The 22,500-nt window shown below is 44.8% G+C and overlaps 1 protein-coding gene across 3 annotated transcripts; it reads right to left on the bottom strand.

Annotated features, from left to right (window-relative positions):
• Positions 1–6,187: 6,187 nt before the first annotated feature.
• LOC139365276 (suppressor of cytokine signaling 1-like) lies at positions 6,188–13,409 on the bottom strand. 3 transcript variants are annotated; one of them, XR_011626570.1, is made up of 5 exons: positions 12,942–13,409; positions 8,660–8,797; positions 8,253–8,581; positions 6,804–7,562; positions 6,188–6,741 (listed from the first exon to the last, which is right to left on the bottom strand). XR_011626570.1 is itself a non-coding variant. In XM_071102788.1 (4 exons), the coding sequence occupies exons 2-4, from the start codon at positions 8,739–8,741 to the stop codon at positions 7,188–7,190; spliced, it is 786 nt and encodes a 261-aa protein (XP_070958889.1). In that variant the 5' UTR covers positions 8,742–8,797; positions 12,942–13,401; the 3' UTR covers positions 7,120–7,187. The 3 variants fall into 3 exon arrangements, 2 of the variants coding, with proteins under 2 accessions (XP_070958888.1, XP_070958889.1); XM_071102788.1 differs by lacking the exon at positions 6,188–6,741 and having other exon boundaries at positions 7,120–7,562; positions 8,253–8,556; positions 8,635–8,797; positions 12,942–13,401; XM_071102787.1 differs by lacking the exons at positions 6,188–6,741; positions 12,942–13,409 and having other exon boundaries at positions 6,948–7,562; positions 8,253–8,741.
• Positions 13,410–22,500: the final 9,091 nt, after the last annotated feature.

Here is a 22,500-nt window from a genome sequence, read left to right on the forward strand (position 1 = left end):
AGAGACACAGCTTGGTTAGAATACCTAGCTAGCTCTATAAGGGATGTTTCAGAGACACAGCTTGGTTAGAACACCTAGCTAGCTCTATAAGGGATGTTTCAGAGACACAGCTTGGTTAGAACACATAGCTAGCTCTATAAGGGATGTTTCAGAGACACAGCTTGGTTAGAATACCTAGCTAGCTCTATAAGGGATGTTTCAGAGACACAGCTTGGTTAGAATACCTAGCTAGCTCTATAAGGGATGTTTCAGAGACACAGCTTGGTTAGAATACCTAGCTAGCTCTATAAGGGATGTTTCAGAGACACAGCTTGGTTAGAATACCTAGCTAGCTCTATAAGGGATGTTTCAGAGACACAGCTTGGTTAGAACACCTAGCTAGCTCTATAAGGGATGTTTCAGAGACACAGCTTGGTTAGAATACCTAGCTAGCTCTATAAGGGATGTTTCAGAGACACAGCTTGGTTAGAATACCTAGCTAGCTCTATAAGGGATGTTTCAGAGACACAGCTTGGTTAGAATACCTAGCTAGCTCTATAAGGGATGTTTCAGAGACACAGCTTGGTTAGAATACCTAGCTAGCTCTATAAGGGATGTTTCAGAGACACAGCTTGGTTAGAATACCTAGCTAGCTCTATAAGGGATGTTTCAGAGACACAGCTTGGTTAGAATACCTAGCTAGCTCTATAAGGGATGTTTCAGAGACACAGCTTGGTTAGAATACCTAGCTAGCTCTATAAGGGATGTTTCAGAGACACAGCTTGGTTAGAATACCTAGCTAGCTCTATAAGGGATGTTTCAGAGACACAGCTTGGTTAGAATACCTAGCTAGCTCTATAAGGGATGTTTCAGAGACACAACATGGTTAGAATACCTAGCTAGCTCTATAAGGGATGTTTCAGAGACACAGCTTGGTTAGAATACCTAGCTAGCTCTATAAGGGATGTTTCAGAGACACAACTTGGTTAGAATACCTAGCTAGCTCTATAAGGGATGTTTCAGAGACACAACATGGTTAGAATACCTAGCTAGCTCTATAAGGGATGTTTCAGAGACACAGCTTGGTTAGAATACCTAGCTAGCTCTATAAGGGATGTTTCAGAGACACAACTTGGTTAGAATACATAGCTAGCTCTATAAGGGATGTTTCAGAGACACAGCTTGGTTAGAATACCTAGCTAGCTCTATAAGGGATGTTTCAGAGACACAGCTTGGTTAGAATACCTAGCTAGCTCTATAAGGGATGTTTCAGAGACACAACTTGGTTAGAATACCTAGCTAGCTCTATAAGGGATGTTTCAGAGACACAGCTTGGTTAGAACACCTAGCTAGCTCTATAAGGGATGTTTCAGAGACACAGCTTGGTTAGAACACATAGCTAGCTCTATAAGGGATGTTTCAGAGACACAGCTTGGTTAGAATACCTAGCTAGCTCTATAAGGGAAGTTTCAGAGACACAGCTTGGTTAGAATACCTAGCTAGCTCTATAAGGGATGTTTCAGAGACACAGCTTGGTTAGAATACCTAGCTAGCTCTATAAGGGATGTTTCAGAGACACAGCTTGGTTAGAATACCTAGCTAGCTCTATAAGGGATGTTTCAGAGACACAGCTTGGTTAGAACACCTAGCTAGCTCTATAAGGGATGTTTCAGAGACACAGCTTGGTTAGAATACCTAGCTAGCTCTATAAGGGATGTTTCAGAGACACAGCTTGGTTAGAATACCTAGCTAGCTCTATAAGGGATGTTTCAGAGACACAGCTTGGTTAGAATACCTAGCTAGCTCTATAAGGGATCTTTCAGAGACACAGCTTGGTTAGAATACCCCAGCTAGCTCTATAAGGGATGTTTCAGAGACACAGCTTGGTTAGAATACCTAGCTAGCTCTATAAGGGATGTTTCAGAGACACAGCTTGGTTAGAATACCTAGCTAGCTCTATAAGGGATGTTTCAGAGACACAGCTTGGTTAGAATACCTAGCTAGCTCTATAAGGGATGTTTCAGAGACACAACATGGTTAGAATACCTAGCTAGCTCTATAAGGGATGTTTCAGAGACACAGCTTGGTTAGAATACCTAGCTAGCTCTATAAGGGATGTTTCAGAGACACAGCTTGGTTAGAATACCTAGCTAGCTTTATAAGGGATGTTTCAGAGACACAACTTGGTTAGAATACCTAGCTAGCTCTATAAGGGATGTTTCAGAGACACAACATGGTTAGAATACCTAGCTAGCTCTATAAGGGATGTTTCAGAGACACAGCTTGGTTAGAATACCTAGCTAGCTCTATAAGGGATGTTTCAGAGACACAACTTGGTTAGAATACATAGCTAGCTCTATAAGGGATGTTTCAGAGACACAGCTTGGTTAGAATACCTAGCTAGCTCTATAAGGGATGTTTCAGAGACACAGCTTGGTTAGAATACCTAGCTAGCTCTATAAGGGATGTTTCAGAGCCACAACTTGGTTAGAATACCTAGCTAGCTCTATAAGGGATGTTTCAGAGACACAGCTTGGTTAGAATACCTAGCTAGCTCTATAAGGGATGTTTCAGAGACACAACTTGGTTAGAATACCTAGCTAGCTCTATAAGGGATGTTTCAGAGACACAGCTTGGTTAGAATACCTAGCTAGCTCTATAAGGGATGTTTCAGAGACACAGCTTGGTTAGAATACCTAGCTAGCTCTATAAGGGATGTTTCAGAGACACAACTTGGTTAGAATACCTAGCTAGCTCTATAAGGGATGTTTCAGAGACACAGCTTGGTTAGAATACCTAGCTAGCTCTATAAGGGATGTTTCAGAGACACAACTTGGTTAGAATACCTAGCTAGCTCTATAAGGGATGTTTCAGAGACACAGCTTGGTTAGAATACCTAGCTAGCTCTATAAGGGATGTTTCAGAGACACAACATGGTTAGAATACCTAGCTAGCTCTATAAGGGATGTTTCAGAGACACAGCTTGGTTAGAATACCTAGCTAGCTCTATAAGGGATGTTTCAGAGACACAGCTTGGTTAGAATACCTAGCTAGCTCTATAAGGGATGTTTCAGAGACACAGCTTGGTTAGAATACCTAGCTAGCTCTATAAGGGATGTTTCAGAGACACAGCTTGGTTAGAACACCTAGCTAGCTCTATAAGGGATGTTTCAGAGACACAACATGGTTAGAATACCTAGCTAGCTCTATAAGGGATGTTTCAGAGACACAGCTTGGTTAGAATACCTAGCTAGCTCTATAAGGGATGTTTCAGAGACGTCAACTTGGTTAGAATACCTAGCTAGCTCTATAAGGGATGTTTCAGAGACACAGCTTGGTTAGAATACCTAGCTAGCTCTATAAGGGATGTTTCAGAGACACAGCTTGGTTAGAATACCTAGCTAGCTCTATAAGGGATGTTTCAGAGACACAGCTTGGTTAGAATACCTAGCTAGCTCTATAAGGGATGTTTCAGAGACACAGCTTGGTTAGAATACCTAGCTAGCTCTATAAGGGATGTTTCAGAGACACAGCATGGTTAGAATACCTAGCTAGCTCTATAAGGGATGTTTCAGAGACACAGCTTGGTTAGAATACCTAGCTAGCTCTATAAGGGATGTTTTGGTTCAACTTCTTTCAATAAGATGCAAATATGTCTCTGTCTCTCCATCTCTCTGCCTGTCTCTCTTTCTCCGCAGCGTGGCCTAGAAGACAGGAAAGAGAGGAGGTGAGGGGGAGGGGAGAGGTCCCACCACGGAGCTACAGAGTGACAAGAAGAGACCTGTTAGACTGGGATTGTCTCTCACACACGCACAGAGAGAGAAAGATACATTAAGACGAGGAGGATAGAGAACTGTACATCACAGTAGAGAGAGAGACGAGGAGGATAGAGAACTGTACATCACAGTAGCGAGAGATGGAAAGAGAACCAAACTGTGTTTTCATGTGGTCTGTCACCGGCTGTTTGTTCTGTTCTTTCTTAGTCTCTTCAGGGAAACGTGTTTGTGTGTGTGTGTGTTCCTGGTAATCGAAGGCTGCTAAGTGCGTGTGATGTGTGTGTCTAACCACAGCTCTTAAAGAGGGCTTGTGTTCCAGATCATGTCATTGTGTGATGCATTTTGGGTAAATTGTTACTGAACTGACTGATCTACCAAATAATAATGTGTCGTTATGACGACAAAATGGTCTCCTGAAACCGCGTCGGCTTCAATGTTGGAACAAGCCCCTATATTATTGAATTGGTAAGACAGGCCTACATAGCAGGGGAGACAGAGAGAGGAGTGAAAGGAGACAGAGAGGAGAGAAAGGAGACAGAGAGAGGAGAGAAAGGAGACAGAGAGAGGAGAGAAAGGAGACAGAGAAAGGAGACAGAGAGGAGAGAAAGGAGGCAGAGTGAGGAGAGAAAGGAGACAGAGAGAGGAGAGAAAGGAGACAGAGAAAGGAGACAGAGAGGAAAGAAAGGAAATGAGAGGAGACAAAGGAGACAGAGAGGAGAGAAAGGAGACAGAGAGAGGAAAGGAGGGGAGACAGAGGAGAGAAAGGAGGCAGAGTGAGGAAAGAAAGGGGACGGAGATTAAAGGGGAGGATAGAGGAATGGAGGAGAGACAGAGATTAAAGGGGAGGATAGAGGAATGGAGGGGAGACAGAGATTAAAGGGGAGGATAGAGGAATGGAGGGGAGACAGAGATTAAAGGGGAGGAGACAGAGATTAAAGGGGAGGATAGAGGAAATGAGGAGAAACAGAGATTAAAGGGGAGGATAGAGGAATGGAGGGGAGACAGAGATTAAAGGGGAGGATAGAGGAATGGAGGAGAGAGAGGAGAGAAAGGAGGGGAGACAGAAGAAAGAGAGATATGAATATGAACGGCTCAGTGATAATGATGACATCAGGGAAATCCCATGTATAAACAGCACACCTGGTGTTTCTACATCAGTGACTGGGTTTGATATGAGATATCCCATGTATAAACACCTGGTGTTCTACATCAGTGACTGGGTTTGTGTTTCCTCATTGGCACGCCAGACGGAGAGAGAGAACAAGGCTCCTTTTTAGAGAATTCTGGGGAACCGTTGATCAAATAATGCTGAGATTGTGTGTGTGTGTGTGTGTGTGTGTGTGTGTGTGTGTGTGTGTGTGTGTGTGTGTGTGTGTGGACTTCCACAAAACTCTGTCCAACACCTGAAACTCTTCACTTCTCTAAACCTGAAATACTATGAATGAAACACACACAATCTCAGCATTATTTGATCAACGGTTTGGTCCTGGTTCTGTATTGGTCCTGGTTCTGTATTGGTCCTGGTTCTGTATTGGTCCTGGTTCTGTATTGGTCCTGGTTCTGTATTGGTCCTGGTTCTGTATCGGTCCTGGTTCTGTATCGGTCCTGGTTCTGTATCGGTCCTGGTTCTGTATCGGTCCTGGTTCTGTATCGGTCCTGGTTCTGTATCGGTCCTGGTTCTGTATTGGTCCTGGTTCTGTATTGGTCCTGGTTCTGTATTGGTCCTGGTTCTGTATTTAGTCATGTGACCAGTCGTCATTTGACAGGTTTGTGTTTCCCTCCTCGTCATTATTATCAGATCATTTACAACGAAGGTTATCGACCTTTCACCTTTATTAGTCATTACTGGCCGTTCTGACTAACCACACACACACACACCACACACACACACACACACACACACAGAAACACCACCCACACGCCGAGACATTCTGGTACCCGGCCCCTCCCTTCTTCTGACAGAAACATATTTTACTGACAGACCTTCTGATTCTTCACTTCTCTACATGTTCCTGTAATAGACCCCCCCACACACCACACACACACACACACACACACAGAGCGTTTACTATCATAGCTCAGCCCATCTGTCACATTGATGTGTCACTGCGGTTACCTACTGTACCCAGTGTTGTCACAGCAACCACACACACTGTCTCTCTGTCTGTTATACCTGTCTCTGTCTGTTATACCTGTCTCTCTGTCTGTTATACCTGTCTGTCTGTCTGTCCGTCTCTCTGTCTGTCCGTCTCTCTGTCTCTCCGTCTCTCTGTCTGTCCGTCTCTCTGTCTGTCCGTCTCTCTGTCTTTCCGTCTCTGTCTGGGGGGGTAGGACCGTCATTGTAAAATAAGAATTTGTTGTTAACTGATAAGGCGCATTAGAGAATAAAATATTGTCTAACAGCAACACACAGACCGACAGGAAGACAGGGCTGAAATATATATGTCATATTTATTATCCATTAAAACACCCCTAGAGGTAGTCTGCACAGCAGATATGATGCATAGTACACAGTTATACTCATTAGTACTACATAGTACACAGTTACTCATTAGTACTACATAGTACACAGTTATACCTGTTAGTACCAGAGAGTACACAGTTATACCCGCCAGTACTACATAGTACACAGTTATACCCATTAGTACTAGAGAGAACACAGTTATACCCATTAGTACCAGAGAGTACACAGTTGTACCCGGCAGTACTACATAATACAACGTTATACCCATTAGTACCAGAGAGTACACAGTTATACCTGTTAGTACCAGAGAGTACACAGTTATACCTGTTAGTACCAGAGAGTACACAGTTATACATACAGTACTGTAATATTGTGTAGCGTAAACATTCCTGGTCGTTGTAAAGATTGTAAACAACATTGTAAACATTGTAAAGTATTGATGCTGTGCTTGAGTTGTCGTCGCTACAGCGAACCCAGCCCTGCCTACAACGGCAGAACCAGTCCACTAATCAAACCGTCCACCTCACAGGGTCAGCGACCCGGATCAGAACACAACCAGAACCCCCGGTGGTGGTTCTGTCCACCTCACAGGGTCAGCGACTCGGATCAGAACACAACCAGAACCCCAGTGGTGGTTCTTTAATGCAGTCGCTCCATCACCTGGTGTTGTGGTCCACATATATACATACGGTCCCTTAAAAATCCTCCAGGGACCACCACCAAACCGGATAAACCCAAACCAAGTGTGACCTATGACCCTGTCGAGTAGTGCACCGTTTAGAGAATAGGGTGCGGTGTTGAACTCTGACCTCGTTACTAACCACGACCCGGTCTCTTAGTTTCAAAGCAACCGATCCAAATCAAGTCCCGCCTCAACGGCATCCCCTGTGACATCATATCCTGTACGTACCCTTTCAGTACCGACCCGATCCAAATCAAGTCCCGCCTCAACGGCATCCCCTGTGACATCATATCCTGTACGGGAACTCTAACAGGAAGTGTTTTAGGACTGGGTTGACGGGAACCCTGGCGACCCGTTCCACCTCACCGCCACACGACTCCGCGACCTGTTTCCTGCACAGTTCCTGGAGCGTAGGGCGCTGCTTCCTGTACGGAACGGTCAGGCTTTTCTTAGAGGAATTTATGTAGTGTTCGAGCAGGAGGAAGAGGCAGGGGAAAGAGTGCTCACTTCCTGCCAGGCTGAACCGTTGTCCCTTATAGACGATGCGTACGCTGACCGGGCCGCTGGCCGCGCGATAGGACAGCGTGAAGAAGACGTCTGTCTGACGACTGTCCCGGATCAAGAATGTTCCCGTGGCAACGTCCTTCAGTCGATTGTGAGCCTGCGAGAGGAGGAGGAGGAGGAGGACAGAATTAACATCAAAAAGATTTGGTTGTAAAATAAAAAATGACTTCTCCTTTAACTCCATGTTCATCTCGTTGGATTTTGAAATCTCTTATTTATCAGTTTAATACATTAATGACAGCTGTCTCTGTTCCTTTACTCTGACAATTATTGTTGTGAAAGGTTTATATAAATAACATTCAATCAAATGTATTTTTATAAAGCCTTTTTTGTGCTTATACAGAAACACAAAGAAACAGCAAGAAATGCAGATGTAGAAGCACGGTGGCGAGGAAATAAAACTCCCCTAGAAAGGCCCAGAAAACCGAGGAAATAAAACTCCCCTAGAAAGGCCCAGAAAACCGAGGAAATAAAACTCCCCTAGAAAGGCCCAGAAAACCGAGGAAATAAAACTCCCTAGAAAGGCCCAGAAAACCGAGGAAATAAAACTCCCCTAGAAAAGGCCCAGAAAACCTAGGAAATAAAACTCCCCTAGAAAGGCCCAGAAAACCGAGGAAATAAAACTCCCCTAGAAAGGCCCAGAAAACCGAGGAAATAAAACTCCCCTAGAAAGGCCCAGAAAACCGAGGAAATAAAACTCCCCTAGAAAGGCCCAGAAAACCGAGGAAGAAAACCTCGAGAGGAAACCAGGTTCTGATCAGATAAATTGATAAGATTGTGTAATTACCTCCTCCACTCCTAGCGGGCCCCAGTAGAAGCCGGAACGTTCCAACATGGCGGCCGTCCGAGTGATCAACAGGAAGTCTACCTTGCAGGGGAACAGAGGAAAGTGGGTGGGCACTGGGTCCAGGAGGGGAAGAGGGGGCTGGTGGTCTAACAGGTCTGGTCCTGGGATAGGGGACGCCACACACTGGTTGGATGGGCGCGGACGGTGTGACTGGGAGACTGATGATGATGACGATGGTGGTGATGATGATGGTGGTGATGATGATGATGATGGTGGCGAGGTTGCGTGGTGGTCCGAGTGTGGAGTCGAGAGGAAGGTGGAGGAGGCGCCTAGAGGTCTAGAAGGTGACGACGATGATGATGGTGGTGATGATGGTGATGATGTCGAGAGGAAGGTGGAGGAGGCGCCTAGAGGTCTAGAAGGTGATGACGATGACGATGGTGCTTTTGTTGTTGTGTCTTGTTCTTCCACAGCGCTGTGAGCGACCATCCTACAGGGGAGAGCGGTCCCAACCCTCTCCCATCGCTACACAGTTCCCTGGCATCCTGAGAGAGGGAGAGAGAGACCGTCAGACCACTACTACTACTATGACCATCCTACAGGGGAGAGCGGTCCCAACCCTCTCCCATCGCTACACAGTTCCCTGGCATCCTGAGAGAGGGAGAGAGAGACCGTCAGACCACTACTACTACTATGACCATCCTACAGGGGAGAGCGGTCCCAACCCTCTCCCATCGCTACACAGTTCCCTGGCCTCCTGAGAGAGGGAGAGAGAGACCGTCAGACCACTACTACTACTATGACCATCCTACAGGGGAGAGCGGTCCCAACCCTCTCCCATCGCTACACAGTTCCCTGGCATCCTGAGAGAGGGAGAGAGAGACCGTCAGACCACTACTACTACTATGACCATCCTACAGGGGAGAGCGGTCCCAACCCTCTCCCATCGCTACACAGTTCCCTGGCATCCTGAGAGAGGGAGAGAGAGACCGTCAGACCACTACTACTACTATGACCATCCTACAGGGGAGAGCGGTCCCAACCCTCTCCCATCGCTACACAGTTCCCTGGCCTCCTGAGAGAGGGAGAGAGAGACCGTCAGACCACTACTACTACTATGACCATCCTACAGGGGAGAGCGGTCCCAACCCTCTCCCATCGCTACACAGTTCCCTGGCCTCCTGAGAGAGGGAGAGAGAGATCGTCAGACCACTACTACTACTTATGATAGGATCTATGTTACCCTGACATCCTGAGAGAGGGAGAGAGAGACCGTCAGACCACGACTACTACTTATGATAGGATCTATGTTACCCTGACATCCTGAGAGAGGGAGAGAGAGACCGTCAGACCACGACTACTACTTATGATAGGATCTATGTTACCCTGGCATCCTGAGAGAGGGAGAGAGAGATCGTCAGACCACTACTACTACTTATGATAGGATCTATGTTACCCTGACATCCTGAGAGAGGGAGAGAGAGATCGTCAGACCACTACTACTACTTATGATAGGATCTATGTTACCCTGACATCCTGAGAGAGGGAGAGAGAGACCGTCAGACCACTACTACTACTTATGATAGGATCTATGTTACCCTGACATCCTGAGAGAGGGAGAGAGAGACCGTCAGACCACGACTACTACTTATGATAGGATCTATGTTACCCTGACATCCTGAGAGAGGGAGAGAGAGACCGTCAGACCACGACTACTACTTATGATAGGATCTATGTTACCCTGGCATCCTGAGAGAGGGAGAGAGAGATCGTCAGACCACTACTACTACTTATGATAGGATCTATGTTACCCTGACATCCTGAGAGAGGGAGAGAGAGATCGTCAGACCACTACTACTACTTATGATAGGATCTATGTTACCCTGACATCCTGAGAGAGGGAGAGAGAGACCGTCAGACCACTACTACTACTTATGATAGGATCTATGTTACCCTGACATCCTGAGAGAGGGAGAGAGAGACCGTCAGACCACTACTACTACTTATGATAGGATATATGTTACCCTGACATCCTGAGAGAGGGAGAGAGAGACCGTCAGACCACTACTACTACTTATGATAGGATATATGTTACCCTGACATCCTGAGAGAGGGAGAGAGAGACCGTCAGACCACTACTACTACTTATGATAGGATCTATGTTACCCTGACATCCTGAGAGAGGGAGATAGAGACCACGACTACTACTACCACTTCTGATAAGATCTATGTTTCCATTAACTTGTCCAGTGATTATTTATTTTAATATATATTTTTTTAAATCAACATTTAGAACAGTTTTCCATAGAAAATAGAATACGACAGCTGCCTACTATGGTGCGTTTCCATTTAACACTGCAAATATGTAAGAAATGTGAACTATAGATCTGTCATTCTCATTGAAAGCAAGTCTAAGAAGCGGTTCATCTGTTCTATGTGCTCTATTTCTATGCTTCCCGTTCTATAAAAATTCATTTTTTTTTTGGCAGTTTTACTATCACCAGCTTCAAACAGCTGAAAATACAATATTTGAGGTTTTATGGGAAATGTAGTTCAGAGGGTTTAGATGTGGTACAATGATCCTCTACACAATGACTGCTTGTTTTGTCATATTTGACAAACATGGATAGATTGCAATAATTTACTTGTAAACTCCTGTAAATGGTGAAACCTGCCAGCCAAACAGAAAAGCAAGTCGAAAGCAATTCATTTATTTAAAAAAATTAAATAAATAAATACACTGTTTCCATCATCATTTGTTTTGGTTTTTTTTTAATAAAGAAAGTTAGACAGATAGAAAAATCCACCCCTGTTCAACGGATAAAATGTTGTCGACCTTTGGAAAATGTCTCCTATTTCTACCGTTTCCATGACACCTCTCTCCTCTCTCTCTGTCTCTCTCTGTCTCTCTCTCTCTGTCTCTCTCTCTCTCAATTTCAATTCAAGGGCTTTATTGGCATGGGAAACATGTGTTAACATTGCCAAAGCAAGTGAGGTAGATAATATATAAAGTGAATATATAAAGTGAAATATCTGTCTCTCTCTCTCATATATATATATGTTGTTTGTCTAATTAAACCCGGCTCAATGGAAACCTGCCTAAAATGTCTACAGTTACCACCGTTAACTGTTAGTTTGTTTGTACCTCAGTGGCCTCGTGGTCACAAAGTGCTTTACAGAGACCCAGCCTAACAGGCCCCGTGCCGAGGCTAAGAAACAGCTGTCTATCTAGAAGTCAGTAATTATGTACAATGACATCAATGTTAGACGTCGACACAGCGCTGTGACGCGCCGTGAGTTACAACCACAACATCAGAGAACATTACAGCCGTCTGTCTGTCTACCTGCCTACCTTCCGGGTCTGTCTGTCTACCTGCCTACCTACCGGGTCTGTCTGTCTACCTGCCTACCTACCGGGTCTGTCTGGATCTGCCTGCCTACCTACCTACCGGGTCTGTCTGTATCTGCCTGCCTACCTACCTACCGGGTCTGTCTGTATCTGCCTGCCTACCTACCTACCGGGTCTGTCTGTATCTGCCTGCCTACCTACCTACCGGGTCTGTCTGTATCTGCCTGCCTGCCTGCCTACCTGCCAACCTACCGGGTCTATCTGTATCTGCCTGCCTACCTACCAACCTACCTGGTCTGTCTGTATCTGCCTGCCTGCCTACCAACCTACCTACCTGGTCTGTCTGTATCTGCCTGCCTGCCTACCAACCTACCTGGTCTGTCTGTATCTGCCTGCCTGCCTACCAACCTACCTACCTGGTCTGTCTGTATCTGCCTGCCTGCCTACCAACCTACCGGGTCTATCTGTATCTGCCTGCCTACCTACCAACCTACCTGGTCTGTCTGTATCTGCCTGCCTGCCTACCAACCTACCTACCTGGTCTGTCTGTATCTGCCTGCCTACCTACCAACCTACCTACCTGGACTGTCTGTATCTGCCTACCTACCTACCTGGTCTGTCTGTATCTGCCTGCCTACCTACCAACCTACCTGGTCTGTCTGTATCTGCCTGCCTGCCTACCAACCTACCTACCTGGTCTGTCTGTATCTGCCTGCCTACCAACCTACCTACCTACCTGGTCTGTCTGTATCTGCCTACCTACCCACCTGCCGGGTCTGTCTGTATCTGCCTACCGGGTCTGTCTGTATCTGTCTGCCTACCAACCATTTAACTAACTGATAGTCCCCCAGATGTTGGGTCAAACCTTTAAAACAATGACAACTGTTGCCAAGAGAACAAATGTGGATTGTAAACATTCTCCGTCCTAGCGAAGTAAATTGACGTTGATTTAAACCATCCCAACTCTAAAAGCTGTTCACAGTTAACTAGACTCCAGACAATAATGTTGTAGTTTATATGGCAGTAGATATTAGTAGTAGATATGTCCTAAGTTCGTCCTGTTTCACTGGCCCCAACCTTACCGCTATAAAGCAAATGGGGAATCATGTTTTAAATGAGTATATTATACTGGTGGTCCTGTTGACTGTTGTCTAGTCCCCCCCAAAAAATGTATTTTATGACAATATGTCATTTATTATGTAGAAAATTGTGTATTGTCAGGTTGCTTTATTACGGCGCAATTGAATTGCACAATAGTCAGTGTTGCGAAACAAAACTCAAATCTATTTGAAAGAAGAAGGTCAAATCCGCAATAGGCAGCCATGTTAAAATATTCTTACCGTTTTGCAAAACGAGTGCAATGTCGTTTTTTTTTCTGATGCACTTTTTATATTTTCCGACGCAGAATCCGTTTTTAATCACAGAATCCCAGCGGTATTAATCCTGTTATTGATCATCAATAAACGTCCAGACTAGTAGAGAGAAGACGCCGTACTCCGACGGTATAGTATATCCACATTGTCTGTCACCGCCTCTCTCTCTCCTTGTTGGTTTGATCATCTGTCCGCTGGTGATCGGTAAGGAGCTAAATAAACCTTCAGGACCGTACACTACACCAACACACATCCGTTTCGCTTTCGTTTTAAAGTGAACACCGTTTCTGAGAAATCCTCAGTAACTGTCCTCTCCGCCAGGGGTGTCTCTCTAGCTTCTCTCTGGCGGGTTTCGCTTCCAGTCAACATTTATAGTAAAACTGTCGCTTCACAGAAAAATAACCAGTCTCTTCACTTTTCAAACAGTGTCGTTGTGAAGCAGGAATCCACGTCAGTTTCAGTTTATCTGATGCCCTTCCCCCATAATACACTAGTGACCACATTCTGAGAAGCGGCCGATGGTTTTCGGAACTGTTTTTTCACATCATCTTTTTTAAACGTTCATGACAGAAGTCGTCTACTTGAGTAAAAGTCTAAAAGTTTTTTTTTTTATTTTTTTTTTAAATATACGTAAGTATCAAAAGTAAAAATATAAATCATTTGAAACGTTTTTCCGTAAAAGAACATTTAAAAAAAGAGAATGGTGCAGTCTGGTTTGCGTAAAATAATTGTAAACATATGTTTAGTGTCAGGGGGAAAAAGGTATTCGGTAAAATGTATATACTTTTCGTCAGGAATGTAGTGAAATAAAAGCCAAATATGTCCAAAATATAAATACCCTTGAAAACGACTTAAGTAATGCTTTAAAGTTATTTTTTATTTAAGTTGTTCTAAATTCCCTGCCGGTGACTGTTATCAGCCCCTCACGACACCGGTGCTGCACCCGCCGCTCCCCATCCCCCACAACCGGAGTTTGAGACATTTTATTTATTTCATCTTTATTTAACCAGGTAGGCAAGTTGAGAACAAGTTCTCATTTACAACTGCGACCTGGCCAAGATAAAGCAAAGCAGTTCGACACAATACAACAACACAGAGTTACACATGGAGTAAAACAAACATACAGTCAATAATACAGTATAAACAAGTCTATATACGATGTGAGCAAATGAGGTAAGATAAGGGAGGTAAAGGCAAAAAAGGCCATGGTGGCAAAGTAAATACAATATAGCAAGTAAAGCACTGGAATGGTAGTTTTGCAGTGGAAGAATGTGCAAAGTAGAGATAGAAATAATGGGGTGCAAAGGAGCAAAATAAATACAGTAGGGAAAGAGGTAGTTATTTGGGCTAAATTGTAGGTGGGCTATGTACAGGTGCAGTAATCTGTGAGCTGCTCTGACAGTTGGTGCTTAAAGCTAGTGAGGGAGATATGTGTTTCCAGTTTCAGTGATTTTTGTAGTTCGTTCCAGTCATTGGCAGCAGACAACTGGAAGGAGAGGTGGCCAAAGAAAGAATTGGTTTTGGGGATGACCAGAGAGATATACCTGCTGGAGCACGTGCTACGGGTGGGTGTTGCTATGGTGACCAGTGAAATATACCTGCTGGAGCTCGTGTGCTATGGGTGGGTGCTGCTATGGTGACCAGTGAGCTGAGATAAGGCAGGGCTTTACCTAGAGACTTGTAGATGACATGGAGTCAGTGGGTTTGGCGACGAGTATGAAGCGAGGGCCAGCCAACGAGAGCGTACAGGTCGCAGTGGTTGGTAGTATATGGGGCTTTAGTGACAAAACGGATGGCACTGTGATAGACTGCATCCAATTTGCTGAGTGACGTCGTCGAAGTCGAGGATTGGTAGGATGGTCAGTTTTACAAGGGTATGTTTGGCAGCATGAGTGAAGGAGGATTTGTTGCAAAGTAGGAAGCCGATTCTAGATTTAATTTAGGATTGAAGATGTTTAATGTGAGTCTGGAAGGAGAGTTTACAGTCTAACCAGACACCCAGGTATTTGTAGTTGTCCACGTATTCTAAGTCAGAACCGTCCAGAGTAGTGATGCTGGACGGGCGGGTAGGTGCAGGTAGCGATCGGTTGAAGAGCATGCATTTAGTTTTACTAGCTTTTAAGAGCAGTTGGAGGCCACGGAAGGAGAGTTGTATGGCATTGAAGCTCTTCTGGAGGTTTGTTAATACGGTGTCCAAAGAAGGGCCAGATGTATACAGAATGGTGTCGTCTGCGTGGATCAGAGAATCACCAGCAGCAAGAGTGACATCACTAATACACTGCTAAAAAAAATAAAGGGAACACTAAAATAACACATCCTAGATTTGAATGAATGAAATATTCTTATTAAATACTTTTTTCTTTACATAGTTGAATGTGCCGACAACAAAATCACACAAAAATTATCAATGGAAATCAAATTTATCAACCCATGGAGGTCTGGATTTGGAGTCACACTGAAAATGAAAGTGGAAAACCACACTACAGGCTGATCCAACTTTGATGTCATGTCCTTAAAACAAGTCAAAATGAGGCTCAGTAGTGTGTGTGGCCTCCACGTGCCTGTATGACCTCCCTACAACGCCTGGGCATGCTCCTGATGAGGTGGCGGATGGTCTCCTGAGGGATCTCCTCCCAGACCTGGACTAAAGCATCCGCCAACTCCTGGACAGTCTGTGGTGCAACGTGGCGTTGGTGGATGGAGCGAGACATGATGTCCAGATGTGCTCAATTGGATTCAGGTCTGGGGAACGGGCGGGCCAGTCCATAGCATCAAGGCCTTCCTCTTGCAGGAACTGCTGACAGCAGAACATTCTCCACGGCGTCTCCAGACTGTCACGTCTGTCACACGTGCTCAGTGTGAACCTGCTTTCATCTGTGGCGGATTTGCCAATCTTGGTGTTCTCTGGCAAATGCCAAACGTCCTGCACGGTGTTGGGCTGTAAGCACAACCCCCACCTGTGGACGTCGGGCCCTCATACCACCCTCATGGAGTCTGTTTCTGACCGTTTGAGCAGACACATGCACATTTGTGGCCTGCTGGAGGTCATTTTGCAGGGTTCTGGCAGTGCTCCTGCTCCTCCTTGCACAAAGGCGGAGGTAGCGGTCCTGCTGCTGGGTTGTTGCCCTCTTACGGCCTCCTCCACGTCTCCTGATGTACTGGCCTGTCTCCTGGTAGCGCCTCCATGCTCTGGACACTACGCTGACAGACACAGCAAACCTTCTTGCCACAGCTTGCATTGATGTGCCATCCTGGATGAGCTGCACTACCTGAGCCACTTGTGTGGGTTGTAGACTCCGTCTCATGCTAACACTAAAGTGCAAGCACCGCCAGCATTCAAAAGTGACCAAAACATCAGCCAGGAAGCATAGGAACTGAGAAGTGGTCTGTGGTCCCCACCTGCACAACCACTCCTTTATTGGGGGTGTCTTGCTAATTGCCTATAATTTCCACCTGTTGTCTATTCCATTTGCACAACAGCATGTGAAATTTATTGTCAATCAGTGTTGCTTCCTACGTGGACAGTTTGATGTCACAGAAGTGTGATTGACTTGGAGTTACATTGTGTTGTTTCAGTGTTCCCTTTATTTTTTTGAGCAGTGTATATTACAGAGAAAATAGTCGGCCCGAGAATTGAACCCTGTGGCACCCACCAAGGGCTATATCTGTTCTTAGTTCTACAATTTTTTTGAATGGGAACATGATTATTTAAGTTGGTGAGGAAAGCATTTTAAAAGAATAACCAGGCATCCTCTAATGATTGAATGAGGTTTACAGTAGACTGAATACTATAGGCCTACAGGTTTACAGTAGACTGAATACTATAGGCCTACAGGTTTACAGTAGACTGAATACTATAGGCCTACATGTTTACAGTAGACTGAATACTATAGGCCTACAGGTTTACAGTAGACTGAATACTATAGGCCTACAGGTTTACAGTAGACTGAATACTATAGGCCTACAGGTTTACAGTAGACTGAATACTATAGGCCTACAGGTTTACAGTAGACTGAATACTATAGGCCTACAAGTTTACAGTAGACTGAATACTATAGACCTACAGGTTTACAGTAGAATGAATACTATAGGCCTACAGGTTTACAGTAGACTGAATACTGTAGGCCTACAGGTTTACAGTAGACTGAATACTATAGGCCTACAGGTTTACAGTATAATGAATACTATAGGCCTACAGGTTTACAGTAGACTGAATACTATAGGCCTACAGGTTTACAGTAGACTGAATACTATAGGCCTACAGGTTTACAGTAGACTGAATACTATAGGCCTACAGGTTTACAGTAGACTGAATACTGTAGGCCTACAGGTTTACAGTAGACTGAATACTGTAGGCCTACAGGTTTACAGTAGACTGAATACTATAGGCCTACAGGTTTACAGTAGGCTGAATACTATAGGCCTACAGGTTTACAGTAGACTGAATACTATAGGCCTACAGGTTTACAGTAGACTGAATACTGTAGGCCTACAGGTTTATAGTAGACTGAATACTGTAGGCCTACAGGTTTACAGTAGACTGAATACTGTAGGCCTACAGGTTTACAGTAGACTGAATACTATAGGCCTACAGGTTTACAGTAGACTGAATACTGTAGGCCTACAGGTTTACAGTAGACTGAATACTATAGGCCTACAGGTTTACAGTAGACTGAATACTGTAGGCCTACAGGTTTACAGTAGACTGAATACTATAGGCCTACAGGTTTACAGTAGACTGAATACTATAGGCCTACAGGTTTACAGTAGACTGAATACTGTAGGCCTACAGGTTTACAGTAGACTGAATACTGTAGGCCTACAGGTTTACAGTAGACTGAATACTATAGGCCTACAGGTTTACAGTAGGCTGAATACTATAGGCCTACAGGTTTACAGTAGACTGAATACTATAGGCCTACAGGTTTACAGTAGACTGAATACTGTAGGCCTACAGGTTTATAGTAGACTGAATACTGTAGGCCTACAGGTTTACAGTAGACTGAATACTGTAGGCCTACAGGTTTACAGTAGACTGAATACTATAGGCCTACAGGTTTACAGTAGACTGAATACTGTAGGCCTACAGGTTTACAGTAGACTGAATACTGTAGGCCTACAGGTTTACAGTAGGTAATAATATAGTAATGTCCTATGTTGCATGTTCCAAACGGTATTCTTTTAAGTTATTTTAAGTTCTGCGTGCTGTGTTGAAGTCACAGTAGTTAAAATGTACGAGCCTCAGTGATTTTCAAACCCAGTCATGTTCCCATTATTCAGCATGAATAGGGGTTATGTTTTATCCATTAACCAAACTAACACTGATGTCCTTAACACACACACACACACACACACACACACACACACACACACACACACACACACACACACACACACACTGTTGCAACAAACTGTCAAAGCAAACTGTCAAAACAAACACGGATCACTTAAAACTGTCACAAGACACTAATGACCCTAGTGTGTGTGTGTGTGTGTGTGTGTGTTAGAGCGAGTGTTTCATTTCTGTGAAACAGGGAGAGATGGTGTAACAGAGCTTGTGTCTCTGGAGTGACTATCTGCAGAGTAATTTATACTCTACATTACCCTATGTGTCCTGTAGACTCTACATTACCCTATGTGTCCTGTAGACTCTACATTACCCTACGTGTCCTGTAGACTCTACATTACCCTACGTGTCCTGTAGACTCTACATTACCCTACGTGTCCTGTAGACTCTACATTACCCTATGTGTCCTGTAGACTCTACATTACCCTACGTGTCCTGTAGACTCTACATTACCCTACGTGTCCTGTAGACTCTACATTACCCTATGTGTCCTGTAGACTCTACATTACCCTACGTGTCCTGTAGACTCTACATTACCCTACGTGTCCTGTAGACTCTACATTACCCTACGTGTCCTGTAGACTCTACATTACCCTACGTGTCCTGTAGACTCTACATTACCCTACATGTCCTATATTATTTATATATATTTTACCTTTATTTAACTAGGCAAGTCAGTTAAGAATAAATTCTTATTTACAATGACGGCCTACCGGGGAACAGTGGGTTAACTGCCTTGTTCAGGGGAACAGTGGGTTAACTGCCTTGTTCAGGGGAACAGTGGGTTAACTGCCTTGTTCAGGGGAACAGTGGGTTAACTGCCTTGTTCAGGGGAACAGTGGGTTAACTGCCTTGTTCAGGGGAACAGTGGGTTAACTGCCTTGTTCAGGGGAACAGTGGGTTAACTGCCTTGTTCAGGGGATCAGTGGGTTAACTGCCTTGTTCAGGGGAACAGTGGGTTAACTGCCTTGTTCAGGGGCGGAACGACAGATTTCTACCTTGTCAGCTCGGGGGATTTGAACTTGCAACCTTTCGGTTACTAGTCTAACCACTAGGCTTCATATATATATATATATATATATATTCCTAGTTTGGTATCAGTATGAGTTTGCTTTTGCTTTCTCTGAACCGTTCAAGTAAATCACATGATCAGTGTTGACGTACCCTCGAGTGCTGCTCATTTTATTCCTCCCTCCAAACGGGAAGTTCTTTACAATAAAGCAAACATTTATCTTATCTCTCTTCTTCGGTGACGTGCACCTTCAGTATACAGAATCTAGGATCAGCTTCCTCTGAAAACCATTATTGACTGACCCCAAGGTCAGGGCCTTGAGGAAACGTTCCCCTTTAGGCCCATAATCACAACAGTGTTGACTAGCGGGCCCTAGAGTGAGGCTTTTGCTAGAAATACAACCACAAGAAATGCTGTTGCAACAGCATCTGGGGTTATTATGGCACTTGCTGTTGCAACAGCATCTGGGGTTATTATGGCACTTGCTGTTCCAACAGCATCTGGGGGTTATTATGGCACTTGCTGTTCCAACAGCATCTGGGTTTATTATGGCACTTGCTGTGAAAAACAGCATCTGGGGTTATTATGGCACTTGCTGTGAAAAACAGCATCTGGGGTTATTATGGCACTTGCTGTTCCAACAGCATCTGGGGTTATTATGGCACTTGCTGTTCCAACAGCATCTGGGTTTATTATGGCACTTGCTGTTCCAACAGCATCTGTGGTTATTATGGCACTTGCTGTTCCAACAGCATCTGTGGTTATTATGGCACTTGCTGTTCCAACAGCATCTGTGGTTATTATGGCACTTGCTGTTCCAACAGCATCTGGGGTTATTATGGCACTTGCTGTTCCAACAGCATCTGTGGTTATTATGGCACTTGCTGTGAAAAACAGCATCTGGGGTTATTATGGCACTTGCTGTTCCAACAGCATCTGGGTTTATTATGGCACTTGCTGTTCCAACAGCATCTACGGTTATTATGGCACTTGCTGTAGCAACAGCATCTGGGGTTATTATGGCACTTGCTGTTCCAACAGCATCTGGGGTTATTATGGCACTTGCTGTTCCAACAGCATCTGGGTTTATTATGGCACTTGCTGTTCCAACAGCATCTGGGGTTATTATGGCACTTGCTGTTCCAACAGCATCTGGGGTTATTATGGCACTTGCTGTTCCAACAGCATCTGGGGTTATTATGGCACTTGCTGTTCCAACAGCATCTGGGGTTATTATGGCACTTGCTGTAGCAACAGCATCTGGGGTTATTATGGCACTTGCTGTTCCAACAGCATCTACGGTTATTATGGCACTTGCTGTGAAAAACAGCATCTGGGGTTATTATGGCACTTGCTGTTCCAACAGCATCTACGGTTATTATGGCACTTGCTGTGAAAAACAGCATCTGGGGTTATTATGGCACTTGCTGTTCCAACAGCATCTACGGTTATTATGGCACTTGCTGTGAAAAACAGCATCTGGGGTTATTATGGCACTTGCTGTTCCAACAGCATCTGGGGTTATTATGGCACTTGCTGTTCCAACAGCATCTGGGTTTATTATGGCACTTGCTGTTCCAACAGCATCTGTGGTTATTATGGCACTTGCTGTTCCAACAGCATCTGGGGTTATTATGGCACTTGCTGTTCCAACAGCATCTGGGGTTATTATGGCACTTGCTGTTCCAACAGCATCTGGGGTTATTATGGCACTTGCTGTTCCAACAGCATCTGGGGTTATTATGGCACTTGCTGTTCCAACAGCATCTGGGTTTATTATGGCACTTTCTGTTCCAACAGCATCTGGGGTTATTATGGCACTTGCTGTTCCAACAGCATCTGGGGTTATTATGGCACTTGCTGTTCCAACAGCATCTGGGGTTATTATGGCACTTGCTGTTCCAACAGCATCTGGGGGTATTATGGCACTTGCTGTTCCAACAGCATCTGGGGTTATTATGGCACTTGCTGTTCCAACAGCATCTGGGGTTATTATGGCACTTGCTGTAGCAACAGCATCTGGGGTTATTATGGCACTTGCTGTTCCAACAGCATCTGGGGGTATTATGGCACTTGCTGTTCCAACAGCATCTGGGGGTATTATGGCACTTGCTGTAGCAACAGCATCTGGGGTTATTATGGCACTCGATGCACTTTGATCTCTTACTTCCTCCTGGGAATGATTAAGTTAATTACGATGAATACAAATGAAAGTTAACCTTGTTCCTTATCAGCACTAACCGAATTTAAACAGACCACTTCTACAGACAACTGCACATTTTTCTCTCCTGATGTCTGGACTCCTCTCTCCTGATGTCTGGACTCCTCTAGTCTCTCCTGATGTCTGGACTCCTCTCTCCTGATGTCTGGACTCCTCTAGTCTCTCCTGATGTCTGGACTCCTCTAGTCTCTCCTGATGTCTGGACTCCTCTAGTCTCTCCTGATGTCTGGACTCCTCTAGTCTATCCTGATGTCTGGACTCCTCTCGTCTCTCCTGATGTTAATATGATGTAAAGATGTTTAGTAAATTACACTCGGTACCTAGTTATAGTTTGATGTTGATTACTGTCGGCACCGGTTACCACCATTGAATTTGAATTAATGAATTTATTAGTGCTTCATTAAAGATCCATTTTAATGAAAGCCATGAATTTTAAATAACCTGAAGGGTAGTCAATCCAAATGATGTGTACCAGACGCTAGTCCTTCTGTAAATTAAACACACAATTAAACACACAACATAATCCTCTCGATCAGACGAGAGAGGAATTTGGGTACAGGAATGATCGAAGCTTTTAGTTTCGTATTTAATGGAGGGAGGGAGGGAGGGATGGAGGGAGGGAGAGAGAGGGAGAGAGAGGGAGGGAGAGAGGGAGGGAGAGAGGAATTTGGGTACAGGAATGATCGAAGCTTTTAGTTTCGTATTTAATGGACCATGGAGCTCGTGTTTCAACATGAAAGGGAAACAATAGCGAGCGAGGGAGGGAGAGAGAGAGAGGGATGGAGGGAGGGAGAGAGAGAGAGGGATGGAGGGAGGGAGGGAGAGAGAGAGAGGGAGGGATGGAGGGAGGGAGAGAGAGAGAGAGAGGGAGGGATGGAGGGAGGGAGAGAGAGAGAGAGGGAGGGATGGAGGGAGGGAGAGAGAGGGAGGGAGGGATGGAGGGAGG

The sequence above is a fragment of the Oncorhynchus clarkii genome, chromosome 13 (genome assembly GCF_045791955.1).
Source record: "Oncorhynchus clarkii lewisi isolate Uvic-CL-2024 chromosome 13, UVic_Ocla_1.0, whole genome shotgun sequence".
Lineage (NCBI taxonomy): Eukaryota > Metazoa > Chordata > Actinopteri > Salmoniformes > Salmonidae > Oncorhynchus > Oncorhynchus clarkii.

Excerpts from the sequence above, each read along its gene's own strand:
- LOC139365276 (XM_071102787.1), bottom strand. The coding sequence starts at position 8,741 with ATGGTCGCTCACAGCGCTGTGGAAGAACAAGACACAACAACAAAAGCA. Across the intron at positions 7,563-8,252 it reads GCCCGCTAGGAGTGGAGGAG|GCTCACAATCGACTGAAGGA; the intron begins GTAATTACACAA and ends CTCCTCTCGCAG.